The sequence below is a fragment of the Staurois parvus genome, unplaced genomic scaffold, assembly GCF_062004578.1.
Source record: "Staurois parvus isolate SC_StPar_1 unplaced genomic scaffold, SC_StPar_1.0 ptg000154l, whole genome shotgun sequence".
Classification (NCBI taxonomy): Eukaryota; Metazoa; Chordata; class Amphibia; order Anura; family Ranidae; genus Staurois; species Staurois parvus.
The window spans coordinates 20,824,720-20,847,571 of NW_028317950.1; the positions used below are offsets into that span (position 1 = coordinate 20,824,720).

General features: G+C 41.7%; 1 protein-coding gene across 1 annotated transcript in view; it reads right to left on the minus strand.

The window, feature by feature from the left end:
* Nucleotides 1-4,271: 4,271 nt before the first annotated feature.
* The window catches only part of ALAD (aminolevulinate dehydratase), a 41,045-nt gene continuing 22,464 nt past the window's right edge, over nucleotides 4,272-22,852 (minus strand). Inside the window, exons 4-12 of the mRNA XM_089675204.1 lie at nucleotides 21,877-21,973; nucleotides 21,216-21,351; nucleotides 18,189-18,272; nucleotides 17,383-17,471; nucleotides 14,528-14,583; nucleotides 11,111-11,198; nucleotides 9,947-10,033; nucleotides 8,575-8,704; nucleotides 4,272-8,420 (exon numbers count right to left, since the gene is read on the minus strand). Coding sequence (XP_089531330.1) covers nucleotides 8,359-8,420; nucleotides 8,575-8,704; nucleotides 9,947-10,033; nucleotides 11,111-11,198; nucleotides 14,528-14,583; nucleotides 17,383-17,471; nucleotides 18,189-18,272; nucleotides 21,216-21,351; nucleotides 21,877-21,973 — 829 coding nt within the window. The 3' untranslated portion in view covers nucleotides 4,272-8,358. The remainder of the gene's footprint in view (nucleotides 8,421-8,574; nucleotides 8,705-9,946; nucleotides 10,034-11,110; nucleotides 11,199-14,527; nucleotides 14,584-17,382; nucleotides 17,472-18,188; nucleotides 18,273-21,215; nucleotides 21,352-21,876; nucleotides 21,974-22,852) is intronic.

Consider the following 22,852-nt stretch of genomic DNA (forward strand, 5'->3'; position numbering starts at 1 on the left):
GGAAGTGATGAAAGGTTATCGCTTTTGGTTCACTGTATCAGAGGGGAACGGAGCAGTTCCGCTCCTTGTTCGCCTCTTTGATCAGCAGAAGTGCCGGCTGGTCCATCAGGCTGTGCCTGTGGGACGGGACGAACCGTTAAAGCTACGGAAGGTGGTTTGACATTCCCTCCTGCTACTTGTAATAGCAATCAAGCAACTAGTTAGGCGCTCTGATAAATGTTACGAAAGAGCCGACCATTGGGTCTAAAAAGCAAAACAGTACCGGGATGATGCCTGCAGCTGTGGCCATTATCCAGGTACAACCACTTGAAGTCCAGAAACATACCAGTACATTGCTGATCGTCAAGTGGATATACAACCCCAACTTCAATAAAAGTATATAGAATTGCTGGACATGGCTTCTTATGGTTTGAACTGCTAAGGCCTTGTTTACACTTGTGTTGGGGGCAGTAAAAAACGTGCGGCCTAGCCGCGTTTTTACCTCATGCCAATCACTCCCCCTTAGGCTGCAAAGGCAGCAGAGGGGGGGTCCATATGCCATGTTCGTCATGCTTTTCATCACAGCGCATCAAAAATTACCCCACTGTCGAATTCAGCAGGCATTACTGCCTGCTGAACGTGACCCATTCAACCCAATAGAGCAGCCCACAACCCTGCATGATGCATGCAGTTGTTGAATGCTAGTGTGGGATTCAAGGGGTTAAAGTAGGCAGCGAGGAGGCGATGCAACACCTCACACCAGTGATCCAAACACGGATCACTCTTCAGAGACCAATACTAGAGTAAACAAGAGTAATCAATTATTTGCATTGCTTAGTTACATGGTTCCACTTTGAACCAATGTAAGTATGCATGTCTCATATCTGAGGCACTGCTGTGGGAGCTGGAAATCACTGTAGTAGTTTGTGCAACTACAATGATCACTGCCATCATCCGGGTCCTGTGCCAAGTGTCTGTCCCTCTACACACTGACCACAGGGAGTCGCTTGTTCAACAATGCCACCAATGACAATTTTTTTTGTCAACTACAAGGCATTTTATGACTGGATGAGATGGAGAGGAGGGGTGGTGACGGTATGATCTCCACCTTGTCCAATCAGAGAACGCCTTGTATTCACTGGAAAAAATACAAGGTGGCCTATGAATGGCGGCAGGGCAGAGCAAGCCAACCCCTGTGGTCAGTAGGCAGTGGGGGACTGTTCAGCCAGAAATCCAGAAGATTGCGGTCATTAGTGTAGTAGTAAGAAACTCCAATATATTCCAAAAAGCAGCACTCAAATCTTCATAGAAACACAGGATCACGAATAACGTCATTCGCTAAGGTGCAGCTCTCCAAAGATAGGCGAGTCTTGGTGCTAGCAAAGAAAGAATAAAAGAGGGCGCACTCTCCTCGTGCATTACTGTGATAAAAAAGAAATTTATTGTATTGAAACAAATACATACTCACAAGCCAATGGGTGTAAAAACAGAGAGCCACAATTAACGGTCCCAGGTAGCAGGGATCCTGTAGTGGAAAATGTTAACGCATTTCGGGAGTCGAGTTCCCTTCCTCAGAGCTCTTAGCCTGGGACATTTTACCACTGATTAGTGAAGTGATTACTGTAAAGATGGTCATTCCCATTGTATGACTGTACAATCTCTTATGATCTGCCGAAAACTATATACAAATTGAATAGATTGATAAAGCAACATTGTCGTACATGGATTGCAATTTGTCTGGTTCAGCAAGGACCGGACAAATTTTTATCCATTTTTGATCCATGTATGGGCAGGGTGATTATACAGAAATCCATCTACTTCAGTACAACCACCCTGTCAGATTTTCCCCACTTGATCAGCACCATCGGCTTTAGCCTGTAGCGCTGATCAGTGTATTCTGACAGTGGAGAAGTCTTCCTGCTGTTAGAATACATTGACTCAGTGGGGAGGATTCCCATATCCACCATGTTTGAATGCCGGAATTGGGTCCGTTTTTTTGTTCAACCGACTAATCTAAGGGCCACCTAACACATCTGTGCAGCAGCAAAATGGTGGGTTTCAACGCCCATATGCAGCACATATGCGTTGCTAAATGGTGGATGTTTCTGCACTGAGAGTTGTAAGAGACAGCTGTCGTTCCTCACCAATGATCAGTAGCCAGTGGAAGCCTACAAAGCATTGCACCTGCGATCAGTGGTGCAATGCCAGGCTCTTCCTCCAGTTTCCTGTCCCAGCTTTCAGCCAGAGAGCTGGGGAAAGTATTAATGGACTGCGAGTACAGTGGTTACTGCATTTGTGTTCCATTGAGAACTGCAAGTTCATCTGCTGCAATGCCAGACAGGACTTGTAGTTCATTCATTCACAGATCACTGCGATTTCAAAAGTGAGGTGGGGCGGTTCTAATTACAGGTGTAGGAGTTAGCCTTTAAAATGAGCCTGCACTTGGCTCATGCAGTGCAAAGGAACAGGTTCACTTTAAGGTAGAACTACTGCTACAGGGTGGCAGGACTGTGCAAAATCATGTATATATACATGTGATATCGTACTTCAAAGCAGGGGGCACATGCGTGCCCTACCCGCGCCGCCATTGGCGGCTTCAGCTATCAATCTTTGGGTCCCGGCCGGTGATTCCCCGCCGGCACCCGGTGATTCCCCGCCGGCACCCGGTGATCACCAAGTATCACTGATGTGGGAGAGGTCTGTATGTAAACAATACAGATCGCTACCCTGTCAGCTCCTGCACACTGCTTTGTACGGCTCTGCATAGCAGAGCCGTACAAAGCAGTGTACTTTAATAGTAAAGCACAGCACAGCAAAACACACACAGTTAACCCTTTGATCGCCCTAGATATTAACCCCTTCCTTCCCAGCGTCATTAGTACAGGGTCAGTGCTTTTTATTAGCACTGATCACTGTATTGGTGTCACTGGGGATGTCAGTGACAGTCAGTTCCCTCCCAGTGTCAGAAAGCCTGCCACAGTCCTGCTATAAGTCGCTGATTGCCGCCATTACTAGTATATAAAAAAAAACAATTCCAGTATACAGTATATATACACTTGTAAATGCTATAACTTTCACGTAAACCAATTAATTGAATTTGTACAATAATTGTATTAAATTTACACATATTGGTATTTTGTTTAGCAAAGACATGTAGCAGAATACATTTTGGCCCAAATTTATGATGAAATTTGATTTTTTAAAATTTTTTTACTGGACATGTTTAATAGCAAAAAGTAAAAAATATTGTTTTTTTTCTCAAAATTGTCGGCCTTTTTTTGCTTATAGCACAAAAAATTAAAAACGCAGAGGTGATCAAATACCACCGAAAGAAAGCTCTATTTGTAGGAAAAAAAGAACACAAATTTCATTTGGGTGCAGCGTTGCATGACCGTGCAATTGTCAGTTAAAGTAACACAGCAAAAAAAAAAAAAAAACAATTGCCTGGTCAGGAAGGGAGGTAAAACCTCAGGAGGGCAAGTGGTTAATTTGCAGAGATTTCTTCTTAATTCCTGTTTGGCCATGGGACAGAAAGTGAAGGGAAATCTCTGCAATAGCACACAGATGGCAGAGAAAAAAAAATAAAAATCTGACGGGTTATAACCTTCCTTTGCTCTATTCAAAAATGAAAAAAAGTTTTGCCGATAGTTCTGATAATTCCAGCCCCACCAGCTGTACACACTCATCTTCCTTGAGCTTCTCCACCGCTCTGTTCAGCTCTGGGAGAGAAAAGAGGAAGCCCAGTGACTTTCCAAATTGAAGATTATACAGGACTGAAGACTCCTCCCATCCTTACTTTCCCTTTCCAGGTGTCTCATAATTTTGACAAATAAGTGCCAAGGAAAGGATCAACAGTTATGCTGGGCATAAAGAGATTGAATTTTAGCTGATTCATCATGGACTGGCCGAATTGTGATCTCTGTTTGACCATCCTTGTTCAACAGAAGTTGATCGTTAGGTTGACTTCTGTCCAATGGACAAGCTGGAAAGCTTTTGGTGATAAGCAGCTACAGCCACTGATCAGTGTATCCTGACGGGAGCTGCTGTCCATAGTGTCCCAGCCAGGAAGGGGGGGGATGTTTCACGGATTTCTTCATCCACCTCACTTGTGTGGATGTAGGAATCTAACCATCTAAGCCTATGTCTAGGAAGCAGAGGGTGCCCAGCTCAGGGTGAGCGGTTTAATTTTTGTAGCAGGTTTGCCTAAAATAATTAGTATTTTTTTTTTTATTAAAAAACAAACAAACATTCTTATACCTCACACATAAAGGAACGACCACCAAAACTGGAAATAAAAGTAGATTGTCTTTATTCGAATTTTCGTTTACAGAAAAACAATATAGTTGCTTCACTAGTGCTTTAAATGATCTGAACTGTATGTAGTATAGTATGCGACTTTCAGAAGAAAAAAAGTCAAAAGCAAACATTTTCTATTGTATCCAAACTAAAATTGACAAGCACATCTGCACTCGTGGCATCAGGCCTGCCAAAGCTGTATTTTTATTTTTGGTAGAGTAAGCTTTTAAAAGGCACATTGAGTCATCCCTGGCCACAGAATAGAGTGACATGGCTAGTACGTTGTAAAAACACAACTACCATACCAGATAATTGTTTGCTTTTACTACTATCAGGTGAAATTGGTAGTAAAGCAAAGTAACCAATTAGCACGTAGCTGTTCATTGCAGGTCGGTCTAGGGAAACATAAGTCTGAGAGGTTGCCCAGATCTTAAGCTGGCCATACTTGTTGCAATCTAATTGTACATTTTGACCCACAAACATACTTGAAGTTCAAGGTTAGACAGAAATCGAATGGACTGTTAAGGTAGGCCCCTGTGATATATAGGTTTGGTGGATCTAAAGCTGATTGTACAATCAACTGTATCATGCATGTCCAAGCTTCGAGACAAATTTGTACATATGCTACTTATGGTGGGGAGAGGTGGGGGGGTTGGGCCTTAAGCATAGGTTCACACTACAGCGGTGCGGTAAATCCCATGTGATTCGCACAGGAACCGCACTGCATTCCTATACAAATCACATGCGATTTGTATGCGGTGCGACTGGAGCCATACATTTTGTATGGCTCTATTCACACCACACCCAAAACGCGCAGGACCCTTTTTTGCTCCGCACTAGAATCGGATCACATGGGTATTCACACCTATGTGATCCAATTCTGCACATCACACTGCGTTTTGCGGACCGATGTCGGGGTGTTAACATAACATACACACCCGCATTGGTTCGTATGAACGGGGTGCGATTTGTGATGCGGTGTGGAATTCGCACTGAAAAAAACGCTGCAAATTCCGCACCGCATCAGTGTGAACCAGGGCTAAAATTAAAGAAAGAGAAAATTAAAAGGAGAAACAAGAGCAATTGTGCGTTTGTTACATAATGTGTGCAGCTTAACAAATCACTTTTCACAGTTGTACAGGTTTTGCAGTGTTCACCTTCTTCTGATTGTTTCATTTTCTGCTAGAAAAAATGAAACTGCATAAAACATAGCTTCACCATTTCAAAAGGCACAGCTCCCCCTGGTGACAGATCAAGGCTATGGTGGGACAAAACCACAGAACTGCTCTCCAAGGGAACCTGTTTCTGTATCCCTTGACGAGGAGGGGGGTGAGGAGACATAATACAGCTCCCTTCTGTGTAAAATAACAATTAAAGAAAAAAAAAACTATGCAGCTGCTAATGCATATAATGCCAATAACCAGGGGCGGACTGATCATTTGGAAACTCGGGCACTGCCCGAGGGCCCGGGGTCAGTAGGGGGCCACATGAGATGCCCATGGTAACTTTCTCATAGGCATTTTTGAGTTTGGGCAAGGACAGAGGGGCCCCATGATCCCCTATTGCCGGGGGTCCCCATGAGTTGTCAGTCCACCCCTGCCAATAACTTGCCTGTTGCAGTACATGATGCTGCAGGGCCATGCTCTAAGGCTAGGATCACACCTATGCAGTTTGCGTTTGATCCATTTCTGCAGTGCATTTTTTTTTGTTGCTAGGCAGATTTAAAATGTAAAACGAATCAAAAACGCGGCAAAGGCTAGGATCACACCTATGCAGTTTGCGTTTGATCCGTTTCTGCAGTGCGTTTTTTTTTGTTGCTAGGCAGATTTAAAACGCATCAAAAATGCATAAAAACCACACTACATGCTTTTCTGCAGCATTTCCATTAAAGTCTATAGAACCAAAAACGCGTTTAAAAAAAGTCTCTGGGCCTTTCCAAAAAACGCACCAGGTGAAAACGCGGAGATGCGAACCTGTCCCATAGGAAATCATGTTAAATGGACTGTAGTGCGGTTTCTGGAAAACGCTTATGTGTGAACCTAGGGTAAACCAGGGGTCAGGCAGTGGCTGCCTCAGCTGTGACAGATTCCCTTAATGTCAGTCTTTAGTTGATCAAGTCTTTCAAGAGAACTAGGAAACAAGCCTGAAGCACACAATGCCGGCTATTCCTGTCTGTTCACCTGTTCCCCTAATCTTCCCTTAATTTTGTTTCCAGGCTTCAGGCACACAGCATTTTGTCATCTAGGCACCAGCCTCTCTGATGAGCAAGTACTGAATGTGAGAAAGGTGGAGCAGCAAAACATGGACACACCCTACTCATGTAATTTGAAGGCACTTGTCTTACTTAAATGTCTAAAGACAAGAGAGGCTTGAGTTACTCATGGTGACCAGGTTAACTCTTTCATTTTCAAATCTGCCCAGGAACAAGAGTGGACTAGAACAGATTACTTGCTATAGGACAATGCAGACAGTTCCTGATATGAGAAACTTTGGGGGAGGTTTACTAAAGCTGGTGCACTCTGAATCTGGTGCAGATCTGCATTGTAGCCAATCAGCTTTCAACTTCAGCTTGTTCAATTAAGATTTGGAAATAAAACCTGAAAGCCGATTGGTTTCTGTGCAGAGCTGCACCAGATTTTGCACACTTCAGTCTTAGTAAATAACCCACTTTAGGTCCAGCATAACAAACTATAGGCACTTGTTATCTTAAAGTACTTCTGATCATGCAGGCCAAAACCAACAAGTTAACTTAAAGCCTTCCTACACAGCATCTTACACTTACAGTACTTTCCCTTTAACACCCTTTAGCTTTGTTCAATGCCGGGGGTGAGGAGCAGAAACGTTGAGTAAGTTACAAGTTGGTCCCAGTTGAACGGGAAGCGGCGCTGTCATGTGGGAGGAAAGGAAGTGAGTGACATGCTCTCTCATACCCAGGAAAAAATAAAAGGGTAATTCTTTTCAGTCCTTGCAATAAAACAGCTCAGGAGAGAAGAGAGGATAGTGCAGGAGGAAGGCTGCCATTAACCAATTGCTTTGCTCTGCATGTATACAGCACAGGTTCTTTTTAACACTACATAACCACCTTTTTGATGGTTGTGTTAATTTAAAAAAAAAAAAAAATTACACAAAAGCAATCTAGATAATGTATGAATGGTCCAGAGCCTAGGCTTGCCTTTTCTGAAACAAAATGTATACATCTAACAAATAATTTAACTAAGAACTAAAATCTCGACGTGAAGTCAAATAGTAGGTTACGCCTATGTCCTGTTTAAAGTGTACCTGTCACCTACAGGGAAAGGGGGCAGACATGTTGCAGGTCAAATGGATATGCAACCTATCAATAAATGTAAAACTGCTGACCTTACTGCAGTGTGCATGCTTGTAGGTTGCACTCTCTCTGGAATACTGTTTAAACTGGCTATACCCATTATATAGGTGAGACAGGTACACTTTTGGTGGCCATAAACACTTAAAAAAAATGACTGATTTAATTTCTGATTGATCTCTCCAGATTAGGAACAATCAATCCATAGTCGACAACCCATTCAAATGATATGACAAATGGGGAAGTGGATTTCGAACAATAGTCAGAATATACCATTGTAAGTCTAATCTCCAATTTCCCCATGCAATCTCATAACTTGATCGATCGAAATGTGATCAAAATTATGCCCACAGCCTCTCAACTCTGTCGATCGATGCAGCGTGATCAATTTTCCGCTCTGGCGAATTGATTACGTTTGCTCAAATCCAATCCAAATGGAGCCTAAAATTATCGGAAGGGAAGTTATGGCTATTCAACTGTTTTTATGGAATTGCGTGTTAATTGGATAGTAAAATCGAAGCGTGTGTGGCCACCATTAAGTAACACCCTAAAAGATGATTAGGGATTAGGTTTACCCTTCAGTGTTTGCAGAACAATAAAACATTATTACACATTTAAAATTAAAATAGAGTCCTCTGTCTCATAAAGAGAACAGTCATTTCAGCAGCATAAATGCCATGTTAAGGCTGCCAGGGGCCTAGTTAATTAGTGTACAGCCTCAGGGATTAGAGAAAAATATGGCTCATTCCATTGTCACATCACAACTCCTTTATCCATTTGAGAAGCTGAGGAACATAATATGTGATGATGATGTCTGCACCTGTAAAAGAAAAAAAAGGATATATGTTTGTGAACATCTTGCATACTAGAACATATTGCAAAGAAAAAGAATGCCCGCACATTGGGTTAGAGGCAAATGGGGACATTACTGAAAATTTCTCAGCCAGGATAAGGTGGTATGAAGTTGCCCTTACCTGCTCTGCGGAATCCGGTCATAGCTTCCAATACTGCCACCTTCAGGTCAAAAGCCCCAGCCTTTGCGCCATGCCAAAGCATGGCGTATTCCCCGGATACATGATACACAGCCAGCGGGAGGTCAGGGTGCTGAAAAATATCAACGGAAAAAGTGACACAAATCATTGCATTACAGGATGACGTAATATTTATATGTTCACAATACCCTATACCACTTATAGCACCGCTCAAGGTGCTATGGTAGATCTGGTGTCTCACAGTAGCACAGACACTTTTTGGCTTGATGCTGAATATGGGCAGGGATGAATAACGTAGAGTTCCTACTACATCATGAGGTGTGAGAAACAGCACACACCACTAGTTTAACAGGTGAAAAGAAATATGTGTTTGTGCTACTGCAGAGGGGCCCTGTGATACAGTGGGAACCCTACATTATTCATCCCTGCCCATATTCAGCATTAAGCCAAAAAGTGTCTGTGCTACTGCAGAGGGGCCCTGTGAGACAGTGGGAACCCTACATTATTCATCCCTGCCCATATTCAGCATTAAGCCAAAAAGTGTCTGTGCTACTGCAGAGGGGCCCTGTGAGACAGTGGGAACCCTACATTATTCATCCCTGCCCATATTCAGCATCAAGCCAAAAAGTGTCTGTGCTACTGCAGAGGGGCCCTGTGAGACAGTGGGAACCCTACATTATTCATCCCTGCCCATATTCAGCATCAAGCCAAAAAGTGTATGTGCTACTGTAGAGGGGTCCTGTGAGACAGTGGGAACCCCACACTATTCCCCCTTGCCCCATATTCAACATTAAGCCAAAAAGTGTTCATTTGCTCTGCTCATGCAGGACAAAGCAACAGACTCACTTTAGTCTTCCCCAGCAGCATGTACCTATCTTACTTTTGCTCCCCCACCCCTTGATTCACCCAAAAGAAAGCCCTGTGTCAGCTACCAGTTGCAGGAGTTGTAGCTTATCCATAGATTGAGCAATTGGCCCCACACTGTCACATGGAGCAAATTACATACCTGGAAGTAATATATTGAGGAGGATTTACCAAAACTAGAGCACCAGAATCTGGTGCAACTGTACATGGTAGCCAATCAGCTTATAACTTCATCTTGTTCAATTAAGCTTTGTCAATAAAACCTGGAAGCGGATTGGTTTCTATGCAGAGCTGCAGCAGATTTTGCCCCATGCAGTTTTAGTAAAAAAATACCCCAATTGTCTTTGGCTCCAAGACCTGAGCAAAGCAGAGCGTGAATAAAGGAAAGGAGAGTATATTGTTGCTGGGGAGGGGTGTTGGTTCATTCGAAAGTCCAAAAACCTATTTTAATTTCAAATTGAACAAGAACGGATTAGATGCTCCTACTTACCTTGTCCTTCACTTCTTTCACCAGATCTAGATATGGCATTCCTGGCTTCACCATTAACATGTCTGCTCCTTCACGTACGTCACGGTCCTGTGCAGACACATCACATAACGGCATCATGCATTAATATAGCAGAAATTAAATCAAGCAGAAATGCTTACTCTAATGTGTATAGAAAAACAATATAGGATAAAGTACTATCTTCTGTAAACTTTAAACATGAGAAATGTGGTCAGTGACAACATAAACGCACAAGATTGCAGGATGACTGCATTTTAAATGGATAGAGAATTCAAAAGTGGCGAATAATAATAATATAACCAATTCCTTAAAAAGAAGACACATTCTATAAAAACTGAAAGGAGGAAAGCATTAAAAGGGAAATTTGAAAGAAATATGATAATTGCTAATGCTAACCTGTTCTAAAACTTTTATCTGGCTGTCAAGTTGATATGGTCAGTCACTGACCCTAAGCAAGTAGAGCTTATTGAACTGTTCAAACCTACTCCATCAACATGACAGCCAGGCAACTAGCATCTTCCACAGACTTAAGCATTGGCCTCCTTTATTTACTAAAGCTGGAGAGTGCAGCATCAGGCTCACTTCTGTGGAGAACCCATTCAGCTTGCTGACTGGTTCCTCTCCAGAAGCTGATTGGTTTCCATGCAGAAGTGAGCCTGATTTTGCACTCTCCAGCTTTAGTAAATAAATCCCCAAGAGACACATAGTAGAGCTCACCACACGTTACGATCTGACTGTACAATCTCATTTAGATCTACTGTGAACTATAGAGTACAAGGGCCTATCTAATGGGATAGAGATAACTGGATGGTTTAGGTAAGTCCTTATATTACAGAGCTTACATAGTATAGGCACTGTAATTTGTATGGTAGGCTTAAGGTAGATGGAGACTGTGACAGCTGGATCTGTGATGTCTGCATCAGTAGTTATATTCAGACAGATTAGAAGAGTTCCCTGGTACAATCTGGCTCTCTATATTGTAACCGGGATGTGTGGCGTCTGCATTTTCAGTTAAATTTTAACAGTTTGTTGAGACTCTTATAAACCGTGTAGATATGTAGAGAAATCATTTACAGGAAACATCAAAGTCTATACCAACACAGGATTGTATAAAATAATAGGAAATGTTCACTGCTTCATCCTTACCACCGCCCTGCTGGCCAGTCCTCTTGCTCCAGGAGGCAGCTGGTAACATTTGCGGTCACCAAAAGCAGGTTTAGATTGGGCTGCATCTCTGCAATAGTAAAGTCAATTTAAAAATTATAATTTTTTTTTTACTTCGAGGAAAAAAACTCCTATTAGGTCCTAATAAAAAATAACTCCAACCAAAAGGGAAGTCAGAATGGAAAGGAGCCCTTGTTAAAAAGACTACATCTATAGATACCAGACAACGTCTTATGCATATATGACACTCAAATAGTGAGATCTCCTTGCCATAACTACTGGCTCTGTACTTGTCCACCTGAAGGTTTTATGTGTTCCAGCTCCTCTTGTTGCATTCTCCATGATATAAAGTAAAACTCCAACAGGGTTGGCGAGAACCCTTCATAATGGCCACAGCATCAAGGACTCACCAATAGAGCCCCCAAGACATATAAGAAGCTGTTACGTGGTTTCACGCTCCAGCATCAACCAAACACTGAAGTTTAAAAGTGGAACTTTAACCATAGCAACTTAATAAAAAAATAATGTTCTTGAGCATTGCTCTTGTTTTGTCTTGCCATAGGCTGCCATTTTGCTGAAGCCCAGAGTCCTGAGCAGCAGTAAATCTTTAGGCTACATGTGTCAAACACAAGGCCCATGGGTCGAATCCAGCCCACCAGGCCATTTCATGTGGTCCTTACACCTCTTCTGCAGCTTCAGCTCATCTCTGCCCCCCTCAACCCTCTGTCTCAGCAGAGAGGACGAGAGAACACCTACTATCCTACTACAGATCCTGCACCTCTCTGTGCAGCTGCAGCGTCGCCTCATCTCCACCTGCCCCGATCTCAGCAGTCAGCAGATTTCAGCAGCTGACTCCAGCCCTCCTCTGATCCTCCTCCAGACCCTGAACTTTCTGCTTCCTAGCTCTGCCCCCAGCTTCTTCCCGACAGCAGCACAAGGTAAGGGAGATGCTCTGATGTAAGGGGGCATAGGGCATTCTGAACATCTAGTCTTACAGATACAGCTGGCTCTTTGAGGGCAACCATAATGCTGATGTAGCCCGCAATGAAACAGAGGTGGACATCCCTGCTTTGAGCGGTCAGCAGATCGGCCTCCAAAATTCAAACTAATGTCTAAAAATGGAGAGCAACTGATCATGTGCAGAGCAGGGTAAGACAGTGTATAACTGGGTTTTAAACAGTGTAGGCACTTATTTTTAATGTTTTACATTTAGGGGCCAGCTTGACGTGAACTAGCAGGAGTTAATTTTGACTAAAGTTCAACTTTAAGTGGACTGACCCTTTACTTCTGAACTACAAGAAAACAGAGAAATTTACAGATTAAATACATGTAGGTTTATCTTTCTTTTTAAACCTGTTGAGGGGTTTAAAGCCCTGGGCAGCCACTGCTGTGGTCTACATACTTCTTGAGTCACCTCCCTGGCCACTGGACAGCATTGACGATGCCAATTCATTGTCCAATAAGTAGTCTGAAGGCAGAAGTAACAGGGGGAGCCGAACAGCTGAAACAAATGCTAGTTTCACACCCCCCCCCCTTGCCTGGCTGTGCAGTGGCAGGAGTTGTGTATACCACAAGACCATCTGAATTGAATTATAGATCTTTTGTGAACTTATAAGACATGTATGTAAACTGTTCACTTAGCCAATTGCATAGAGTTTGCCTGGAGGAACAGACTAGGAAACAATAAAAGGACCACCCCACAAAGAAATACCTTTTCTGAAACTAGCATAGTGTTGTTCAGCATTACGTAAATTCGATGCAGTACAGTGTACACAAGAAAATAAACAAGCATGCAGGAAACTAGATATAAATATAATGACAGATCTAAAAAGGAACAGAACACTATTGATTTTTTTTCCAAATGGGATTCTCTAAATAGCCTGGTACACAATGATCAGACTAAGTCTAAAGTTCATATATTTTACATAAATCATTAACCCATTCTAGATGGAGAAATTAGGTTTTTAAAAATCAGTTTTCCATGCAGAGTTTCCAGTTATATACAGTATCTCCCAGAAGTGAGACATTAATGGCTGTGTGTTGAGTTATTTTAAGGGGACAGCACATTTACACTGTTATACAAGCTGTACACTCAGTACGTCACATTGTAGCAAAGTGTCATTTCTTCAGTGTTGTCACATAAAAAGATAGAATAAAATATTTACAAAAATGTGAGGGGTGTACTCACTTCTGGGAGATACTGTATGTATATAGCAGCAGCTAATATAGTATTTGGTCCCTAGATATGCAGGTGCTTACTAGTACTGCACAATAACAGCATTACTGCTCCTCTTGGAGAATATCTGTGAAGTGTGATCAGACTAACTAAAAACAGAGCAGCGTCCAAGGTGTCACTACATTTATCACATCAATCATTCAGCAACTATAGGGGTTTCACAATTATGTGTTAAAGACTGTGCAGATCTGCATAGTTATGAAAACCAGAAACACCAAAAGGAGGAAGGAAGAGGAGGAAGAAGAGAAGGAAGAGGAGGAGGGAGGAGGAGGAAATTTTCTGAATCTCCACACTTAATTTATTCCCCTCTTTTTGGATTATTTATTCGGATTCTCTCCCTCTCAGTGCAGAAACCGCAGTCCCTGTGAACGCTGTTCTGTCTCTTGGTTTAGCTCAGTGCTGATAAAGAATGCTTAGGTGATGTCAGCCTTCCATGAAAGAATATTTTTTGTTAACTGACAGTTTCACTTCTACCAGCAGCATATACAGTGTCAGTTGGCTCTGAGCTCAGGCAGGGGATGAGTCAGCCTCTATGAGCAGTCACAGCCTGACAAATTACTGTCATTTCCACTCTGAAAGGAACAGAATACAAGTGAACAACAGTACATAGATCTATCCCTTAAACATAAGACCACACAGTAACAACTGAGGCCCCATTCACATTATCATGTTGCAGGAACGAGTGCTCCCACTACGCGATTTTGACAGCGCAATTTTCATGTGTTTCTGCATGTCACATAGGGCAAGTCCATTCTCTTGCTTTGGCTGCCCTATGCGCGCTTGTGAAGCAAAAAGAGGCTCCTACTTCTTTTCGGGCGACAAACCTCGTGTGTTTTCAAAGGAGCAGTTTGCATCGACTGTCCCATGATCCTGGCAAGCAACAATCGTGGTAAAAGTTCATCGCGTTTGGGGTTCCATTGAAGGATAATTGCACCCAAATGCGCACCTTGCTTTGTGCAGAGAATGCCACAGGATTTGGAAATGTGGGCAGAATCGCTGTGATTCTACCCGTGACTCCGAATCATGAAGTGTGAATGGAGCCTTACTAGTGGACTAATTAGTAGTAGAGTTACTTACAAATGTCTATTCCTGATTTACCAACTTTAAAACAAAAAAACAGCTGGCAGAAAGCTGCGAAACTTTAGATATGGAGCTAATCTTACCTGAATGGGCCATAGAAACAGGAGGCAAATTTGGCACTGTAACTCAAGACTGAAACCTGAGGTTAAAAAAAACCCAACAAAAAAAACCGAAAATCATTAACACCATCAATAACTATGCCATACAACAGGTATATTTTATCAGGCGCTCACGTCTGGCCTAGAATTGCAGCATACTAAACTCAGCTCACTTGTTCAGGATGAACATGATTACCTACGGCCAATCCTGGTGCGTGCTTGACATATCCAGCACTGGAACACTACAGCAGCACCAATAAGTACATGAAGATGTCATCATCTCAGTTCTGTGGAACATTATGATTTGGTAATGAGTTTTGGTGATGAGAACGGGGGTGGGAATTATTTTTTTTTCCAAAAAAAATTTATATTGACACTTTAATGAGGTGTAAGTAAATGGAGAACAAAAAACTCATGCTGCTGCAGGTATGAAATACAGGCACCTATAGGTGCACATAACTGTACAGCTGCCAAAACCTTCCAATTGTAGACAAATCCTGGGTTGTTTTGATGGTCAAAGTTACAAAAATTGCTGCTAGTGTCAGAATTGGCAACAAGTCCTGCTCCCATGCATTACTATTGGACCATCTCTGGCTAATAGGAATGTGCAGAAAAAGGGGCCGATTAGGAACTTCCAAAACGTTGTCCGAGATTCAGACATGATGAGAGGATTTGAGAGGCTGCTGTATGTATGATTCATAATTTAAAAGTTTTCCCAAAACTCTTTATTGTAAAATTTCAGCCAAAACTTTTTTTTCTTGGTTTTGAAAAGTTATGCTAGAGGTGCATGTACTTTATATCTACAGTGGGGATCGAAAGTTTGGGCACCCCAGCTAAAAAATTGTATTAATGTGCATAAAGAAGCCAAGGAAAGATGGAAAAATCTCCAAAAGGCATCAAATTACAGATTAGACATTCTTATAATATGTCAACAAAAGTTAGATTTTATTTCCATCATTTACACTTTCAAAATAACAGAAAACAAAAAAATGGCGTCTGCAAAAGTTTGGGCACCCTGCAGAGTCAATATCTTGTACTGCCACCCTTGGCAAGTATCACAGCTTGTAAATGCTTTTTGTAGCCAGCCAAGAGTCTTTCAATTCTTGTTTGAGGTATCTTTGCCCATTCTTCCTTACAAAAGTCTTCCAGTTCTTTGAGATTTCTGGGCTGTCTGTCACGCACTGCTCTTTTAAGGTCTATCCATAGATTTTCAATTATGTTGAGGTCAGGAGATTGTGAAGGCCATGGCAAAACCTTCAGTTTACGCCTCTTGATGTAATCCCCTGTGGATTTCGAGGTGTGTTTAGGATCATTATCCATTTGTAGAAGCCATCCTCTCTTTAACTTCAGCTTTTTCACAGATGGCATCAAGTTACCATCCAAAATTTGCTGAAATTTTATTGAATCCATTTTTCCTTCTACTCGTGAGATGTTCCCTGTGCCACTGGCTGCAACACAACCCCAAAGCATGATTGATCCAACCCCATGCTTAACAGTTGGACAGAGGTTCTTTTCATTAAATTCTGTGCCCCTTCTTCTCCAAACGTACCTTTGCTCATTCCGGCCAAAAAGTTCAATTTTAACCTCATCGGTCCACAGAACTTGTTTCCAAAATGCATCAGGCTTGTCTATATGTTCATTTGCAAAATGCATCAGGCTTGTCTATATGTTCATTTGCAAAGTTCAAACGATGATTTTTGTGGTTAGGACGTAGAAGAGGTTTTCTTATGATGACTCTTCCGTGAAGACCATATTTGTACCAGTATCTCTTTATAGTGGAATAGTGTACCACAACTCCAGTGTCTGCCAGATCTTTCTGGAGGGATCGTGCAGTCAAACGTGGGTTTTGAATTGTTTTTCTCACAATCCTGCGAGCTGTTCTGTCTGATATTTTTCTTGGTCTTCCAGATCTTGCTTTAACTTCCACTGTTCCTGATGACTGCCATTTCTTAATTACATTCCAAACAGAGGATATTGACATCTGAAAACGCTTTGCTATCTTCTTATAGCCTTCTCCAGCTTTGTGAGCGTCAACTATTTTCAGTTTCAGTTTTCTAGACAACTGCTTAGAAGAACCCATGGTGCTCATTGTTGGGGCAAGGTCAGATGAGTCTGGGCATTTAAAACCTTTGAGCTTTACATCACTTGGTCTTCCCAGACGATGATTGAGAACAATCCATGACACTGGCAGGTCTCAGCTTGGCAAAGGGGGTAGTGCATGCTATAAATTCTGCAGGGTGCCCAAACCTTTGCAGACGCCATTTTTTTGTTTTCTGTTATTTTGAAAGTGCAAATGATGGAAATAAAATCTAACTTTTGTTGACATATTATAAGAATGTCTAATCTGTAATTTGATGCCTTTTGGAGATTTTTCCATCTTTCCTTGGCTTCTTTATGCACATTAATACAAATATTTAGCTGGGGTGCCCAAACTTTCGATCCCCACTGTATATCTGCAGCATTTATTTATTTTAATTCCAGTGAGCGTGTATAAGAAGTATAGCTGCTGATTAAACAAGGAGGGAGAAGCAGCAGAACGATAAGCTCATCCTTCTGCTCACAGTGCATTCTTTACCTGTTCCTCACCACCACCAGCACCACCACCACCACCACCACATATGCACATATGGTGCTGTGCAGATCTGTAAAAACTGGATATCAAGACCTATTTGAGTATTTATGCTACTGCCATGTATGCAATCTTTAAAATAAATACATACATGGATTAAATTTGTTTTTTTTTGTACCTGGATGGAATTCAGTCTTGAGCATTTAACACACATATACAGTACAAATACACCATTTTCATAAGCTTATAGAGTGTAAAATTAACATCTCACCTTGTTTCCCAGATCATTGGATATTAAAGCCTTCTTAATTGCACCAATCCGGCCATCCATCATATCAGAGGGTGCCACAATGTGACATCCTGCCAAAACACAAAACAGCTTGCATTTCCATTTAAGATTTCATCAAGGTGTAAACAAATTAGAGAAAGATGGTGATTTTGGAGCAACCGATCAATTAGATTAAAGCTTTAATTTCTCAACCGACATGAGCAACAGACTCTTCTTCATTCTAAGTTCATCCAACACTAACATTTCAGTTTTGGGTGTGCATGGCTTGTAATCATTGGGAGTTATTTACTAAAACTGCTCGGTGCAAAATCTGGTGAAGCTCTGCAAAGAAACCAAACAGCTTCCAGGCTGTATTATCCATGCTTAATTGAACTAGTTAGAAGCTGACTGGCACAGCTGCACAAAATTCTGAGTTCTCCAGTTTTAGTAAATCTCCCCCATTGTCTGAGATATAAAAAGTGATGGGAATTTCAAAACGTTACAGATTCTAATGTTACAGGATACGGGGGGAAAATCTTTCAATGAGACACCTTTCCCTTGCTTGCAAGAGATTTCCTCTTACTTCCTTTTATGTCTCTGATAAAGGAAACAATATCTCCCCAACAAGACACAAGACAGAAAAAAAAAATCTTAGCCATTTCCTACTCTATCAAAAACAAAACAAAAATGTTTTGTCTAATACATGTTAAATATTATCTTCACAAAACAAACCTAATCATTTGAGCTGTCCTCAATGTGAATGTCCCAAAAAACGTGACTTATTTAGCAGAACCTTATGAATAATGTACCTGCACGAGCGTAAGCCAGAGCCACTTCTGCCAGCCGCTGACAACTGGTCTCATTCTGAATGCTGCCATCTTCCCGCAGGATTCCTGCCATACAGAACATTCATCAATCAGCAGATTTTACAATGAGATAAGGAACAATGGAGGAAACGGGACAAATGGATCTGAAAATGGTGCTGTAGTCAGAAACCACAGATATTACCTCTACTCTGATATTAAAATAATTTGTTGTTGGTTAATTCAGCAGGATTTTTTCAGTGCTTCTGGGAAGATTTAATCCCTCTGTAGTTCGCAACCTCCCCCCATGCTCTAATGTGTGTGAGCAGGAGTGTTGAGGTGGTGTAAATAGGGATCCTGGCAAACAAAAGGTGTTTAAGCAGCAGTACAGCCCATTTCCCAGATCTCCATCACCTTTGGACTACCGGCATATATGTTCTTTAAATACCCTCAACTACGGCACGCTGTGAGAGCTCAATACCCCCAGATGCCTATCCTCCAGACTGATCCCATTGAAGAAGTGATGGTTCCAGGAGTCTTGGCGAAACCTCTCTTGACCCTGTATGGGGCGCTTCTTAATGTTAATTCTCTGAAACTTGAGCGTATATGGGAAAGGTGGTGAACTGATATCACAACGTTAGACAAGACAGACTGAGAGGATAGTCTGGAAAGGGGTCTTAAACTGGTCATCTCCTCCAGGGATAAACTGATTCAGGTCAAATTCCTCCATATAATTTACTACACCCCTCTGAGACTTTATACAATCTACCCTGATCGGGACCCGTTTGTCCTCGTTGTCATGTACACCCAGGGACCTTTTATCATATGTTTTGGTCATGCCCTGTGATTATGGCCTATCGTTCTGAGGTGTTTGCTAAGATAAACCTCCGGTTACATTTGTCACTACCTTCCTCGCCGGAGCTGGCCCTATTGGATATTCATGAGGATGACCAACGATCACACCATGCTAAACTTCTAATTTCATACGTATTTTATGCTAAAAAAGAGATATTGTTTAAATGGACCTCCCCAGCTCCTCCAGACTTTTTGGCCTTGTAGGCTCTGGTGGATTCTGCTCTACCAATGTATAAACTTACAGTGAGGAACAGAAGTATTTGAACACCCTGCGATTTTGCAAGTTCTCCCACTTAGAAATCATGGAGGGATCTGAAATTCACATTGTAGGTGCATTCCCACTCTGAGAGACAGAATTAAAAAAAAAAAATTCAGGAAATCACATTGTATGATTTTTAAAGAATTTATTTGTCTTGCACTGCTGAACATAAGTATTTGAACACCTGAGAAAATCAGTGTTAATATTTGGTACAGAAGCCTTTGTTTGCAATTACAGAGGTCAAATGTTTCCTGTAGTTCTTGACCAGGTTTGCACACACTGCAACAGGGATTTTGGCCCACTCCTCCACACAGATCTCCTCTAGATCTGTCAGGTTTCGGGGCTGTCGCTCAGCAACACGGAGTTTCAGCTCCCTCCAAAGATGTTCTATTGGATTTAGGTCTGGAGACTGGCTAGGCCACTCCAGAACCTTGATATGCTTCTTACGGAGCCACTCCTTGGTTATCCTGGCTGTGTGCTTCGGGTCGTTGTCATGTTGGAAGACCCATCTTCAATGCTCTAACTGAGGGAAGGAGGTTGTTGCTCAAAATCTCACAATAAATGGCCCCATTCATCCCCCCAAAGCATGATGTTACAACCCCCATGCTTCACAGTAGGGATGGTGTCCTTGGGATGCAACTCATCCTTTTTCCTCCAAACACGACGAGTGAAGTTTAGACCAAAAAGTTCTACTTTGGTCACATCTGACCACATGACTTTCTCCCATGCCTCCTCTGGATCATCCAGATGGTCATTGGCAAACTTCAGAAGGGCCTGGACATGTGATGACTTGAGCAGGGGAACCTTCCGTGCAATGCATGATTTGAAACCATGACGGCGTAGTGTTCTACTGACAGTGACCTTTGAAACTGTGGTCCCAGCTCTCTTCATGTCATTGACCAGCTCCTCCCTTGTAGTTCTGGGCGGATTCCTCACCTTTCTTATTATCAGTGATACCCCAAGAGGTGAGATCTTGCATGGAGCCCCAGTCCAAGGGAGACTGACAGTCGTCTTTAGCCTCTTCCATTTTCTAACAATTGCTCCAACAGTTGATCTATTTTCACCAAGCTGCTTGGCAATTGCCCCGTAGCCCTTTCCAACCTTGCGGAGGTCCACAATTTTGTCTCTGGTGTCTTTTGATAGCTCTTTGGTCTTGCCCATGGTAGTAGTTGGCGTCTGACTGATTGTGGGGTAGACAGGTGTCTTTAAAGAGCTCAGACAGGTGCTACTAAGTTAGATTAATGAGTGTAGAGGTTGACTTTTTAAAGGCACAGTAACAGGTCTTTGAGAGACAGAATTCTTGCTGTTTCTTAGGTGTTCAAATACTTATGTTCAGCAGTGCAAGACAAATAAATTCTTTATAAATCACACAATGTGATTTCCTGAATTTTTTTTTTAATTCTGTCTCTCAGAGTGGGAATGCACCTACAATGTGAATTTCAGATCCCTCCATGATTTCTAAGTGGGAGAACTTGCAAAATCGCAGGGTGTTCAAATACTTCTGTTCCTCACTGTACTTATATTAACTGGGGGTGTCCTTGGATGTATGATAAAATGTGGGCTTTATGGTGGGAGTTTGGAATTACTAATGATTTTTTGTACCTATCTCTGTACTTTGCTTATGTGAATCATCTACAGCAGGCTGTTTTAACATTGTACCATGTCGTTCTTTGTATATATGTTGTATTGTATGTTTGGTGTTAATAAAGCACTCTGAAGATAAAATAAAAAAACAAAAAAAAAAAAACCCCAGTAGTACAGCTAGATACCTAATGCCAGAATAACAATTTAGAGGGACTAAGCAGTTGAGCTGCAACCAATAGCGAATTTACTTAAGTGTTGATTTGTGGTAATGGTGACATGTGCCCCAAAGTTTAAATATTAATGACAGTTTCACTGTGCAGTCCCTGAATGCTTACCACAGTGCCCATGGGAGGTGTATGGACACAAACACACATCACAAGCGATCAGTAAATCTGGGAAAACAGAACGAATCTTCCGGATGGCCAGAATAGCAGGAGTGTCATCTGAGTCAGCTGCAGAGCCCCGGTCATCCTATGTACACATGACACTGGTCAATGCAATTCTACTGTATTACTAACAGAAGGTGCACCTAAAGCCTAAATCCAGCCATTTTTTTAAAATTACTTTAAGAATTGAATTTCTGCCTGTGACCCCATTTGTGGGGTTTAATCTCACTTCCCGTGCCTGTGACACCTGGACAAAAAATGGGGGAAGCAGATTGCACAGACAGCAATAATAACACTGTCAAATTATCTAACTCGTCCTCACTCTACAAAAAAAATGCCTATATTAATGCATGTTTGGAGGTGTGTATTTATTATAAATATAGTGTGGTATTAATGATTTGATGGGTGCGCAACACTTTTTTGTTGGGTCAATGTTGATGGTGTGAGAATACATACCAGTGAGGGCAGCAAAAAAATATTTTAGGAAATATTATTTCTACAATTATTGGTTAGGATTGCATTGAGGACACTTTAAGATTGTTCTTGCTTGAAAAATGTGTTTTTGCTTTTTGTTTATCATTCTAAATTTAAGTCTTTAGATTTTTCCCACCTTTGTGATTCTGCTGGGGACACCAAAGATCAGGATGCACTTCAGGCCATCATCCACCAGAGGGCGCAGCATGGCTTCCATTTTGTTCACTCCGTACCTGCAGAAGGCACAGAGCAACAATCACATGACTACTGAAACCACAGCATGAGCCGTAGAACTCCATCAAACAATAATAATCTGCTTAAGGAAATGTACAGTATATTGGTTTTGTGCAGATCTTCTTTATTGTGGTTGGGACTAAAAATAAAAAACAAATTAAAAAAAAAAAAAGTTAAAATATTTATTCTTTTTACACTCTACCTAAATTCAAACATTTCCTGCTTTGGGTAAATTCAGAATGGTTGAAGGTATAGTCATTTTTTTCTCTTGGATTGGAGGACATAAACAATGGAGTACAAGTGCAGTGACATCAATGCACTTGTGTTGGTGTGATCTGTGAATCCCTCTTCAGCGGTGGCAGATAGGACTTGTAGTCTTCCCATTTACAGATCCCTGTGCACAGCTGCGCTAATTCAAGCATCACATTCCTGAAGGGAGACATACCCCACAATTCAGGTAAGTCTGAGGGTCAGGGGTAGGGAATGTGACCATGTTTCATGTTACACCCTAAATATAAGTGTAACATGAAATGATATCCAAAAGTGGACTATGCCTTTAAATCCCTGCCAGGGTTTTTGTTTCCTTTTTTTTTTTTTTATTGCTGTCTGTGTCTGATTGAGGGGATTTCCCTTCATTTCCTGTCTGAAAAACGTAACAGGACATGAGAGCAAAACTTTTTGGAATGAGGGGATTTCCTATCTTAGACAGATGTCATGAGTACAGGTTTCCCTTTTTGAAGATTTTCTCTTAAACACCTTTTAAGTTGACAACCATAAAACGTTAGATTTCCCTTCACTGCCTGTAATGAGGACAATGCTTATCAGGACAAACTGAAAGGGTGTATCTCCCCAGCAGGAACACAGACTGAAGCAAAAAC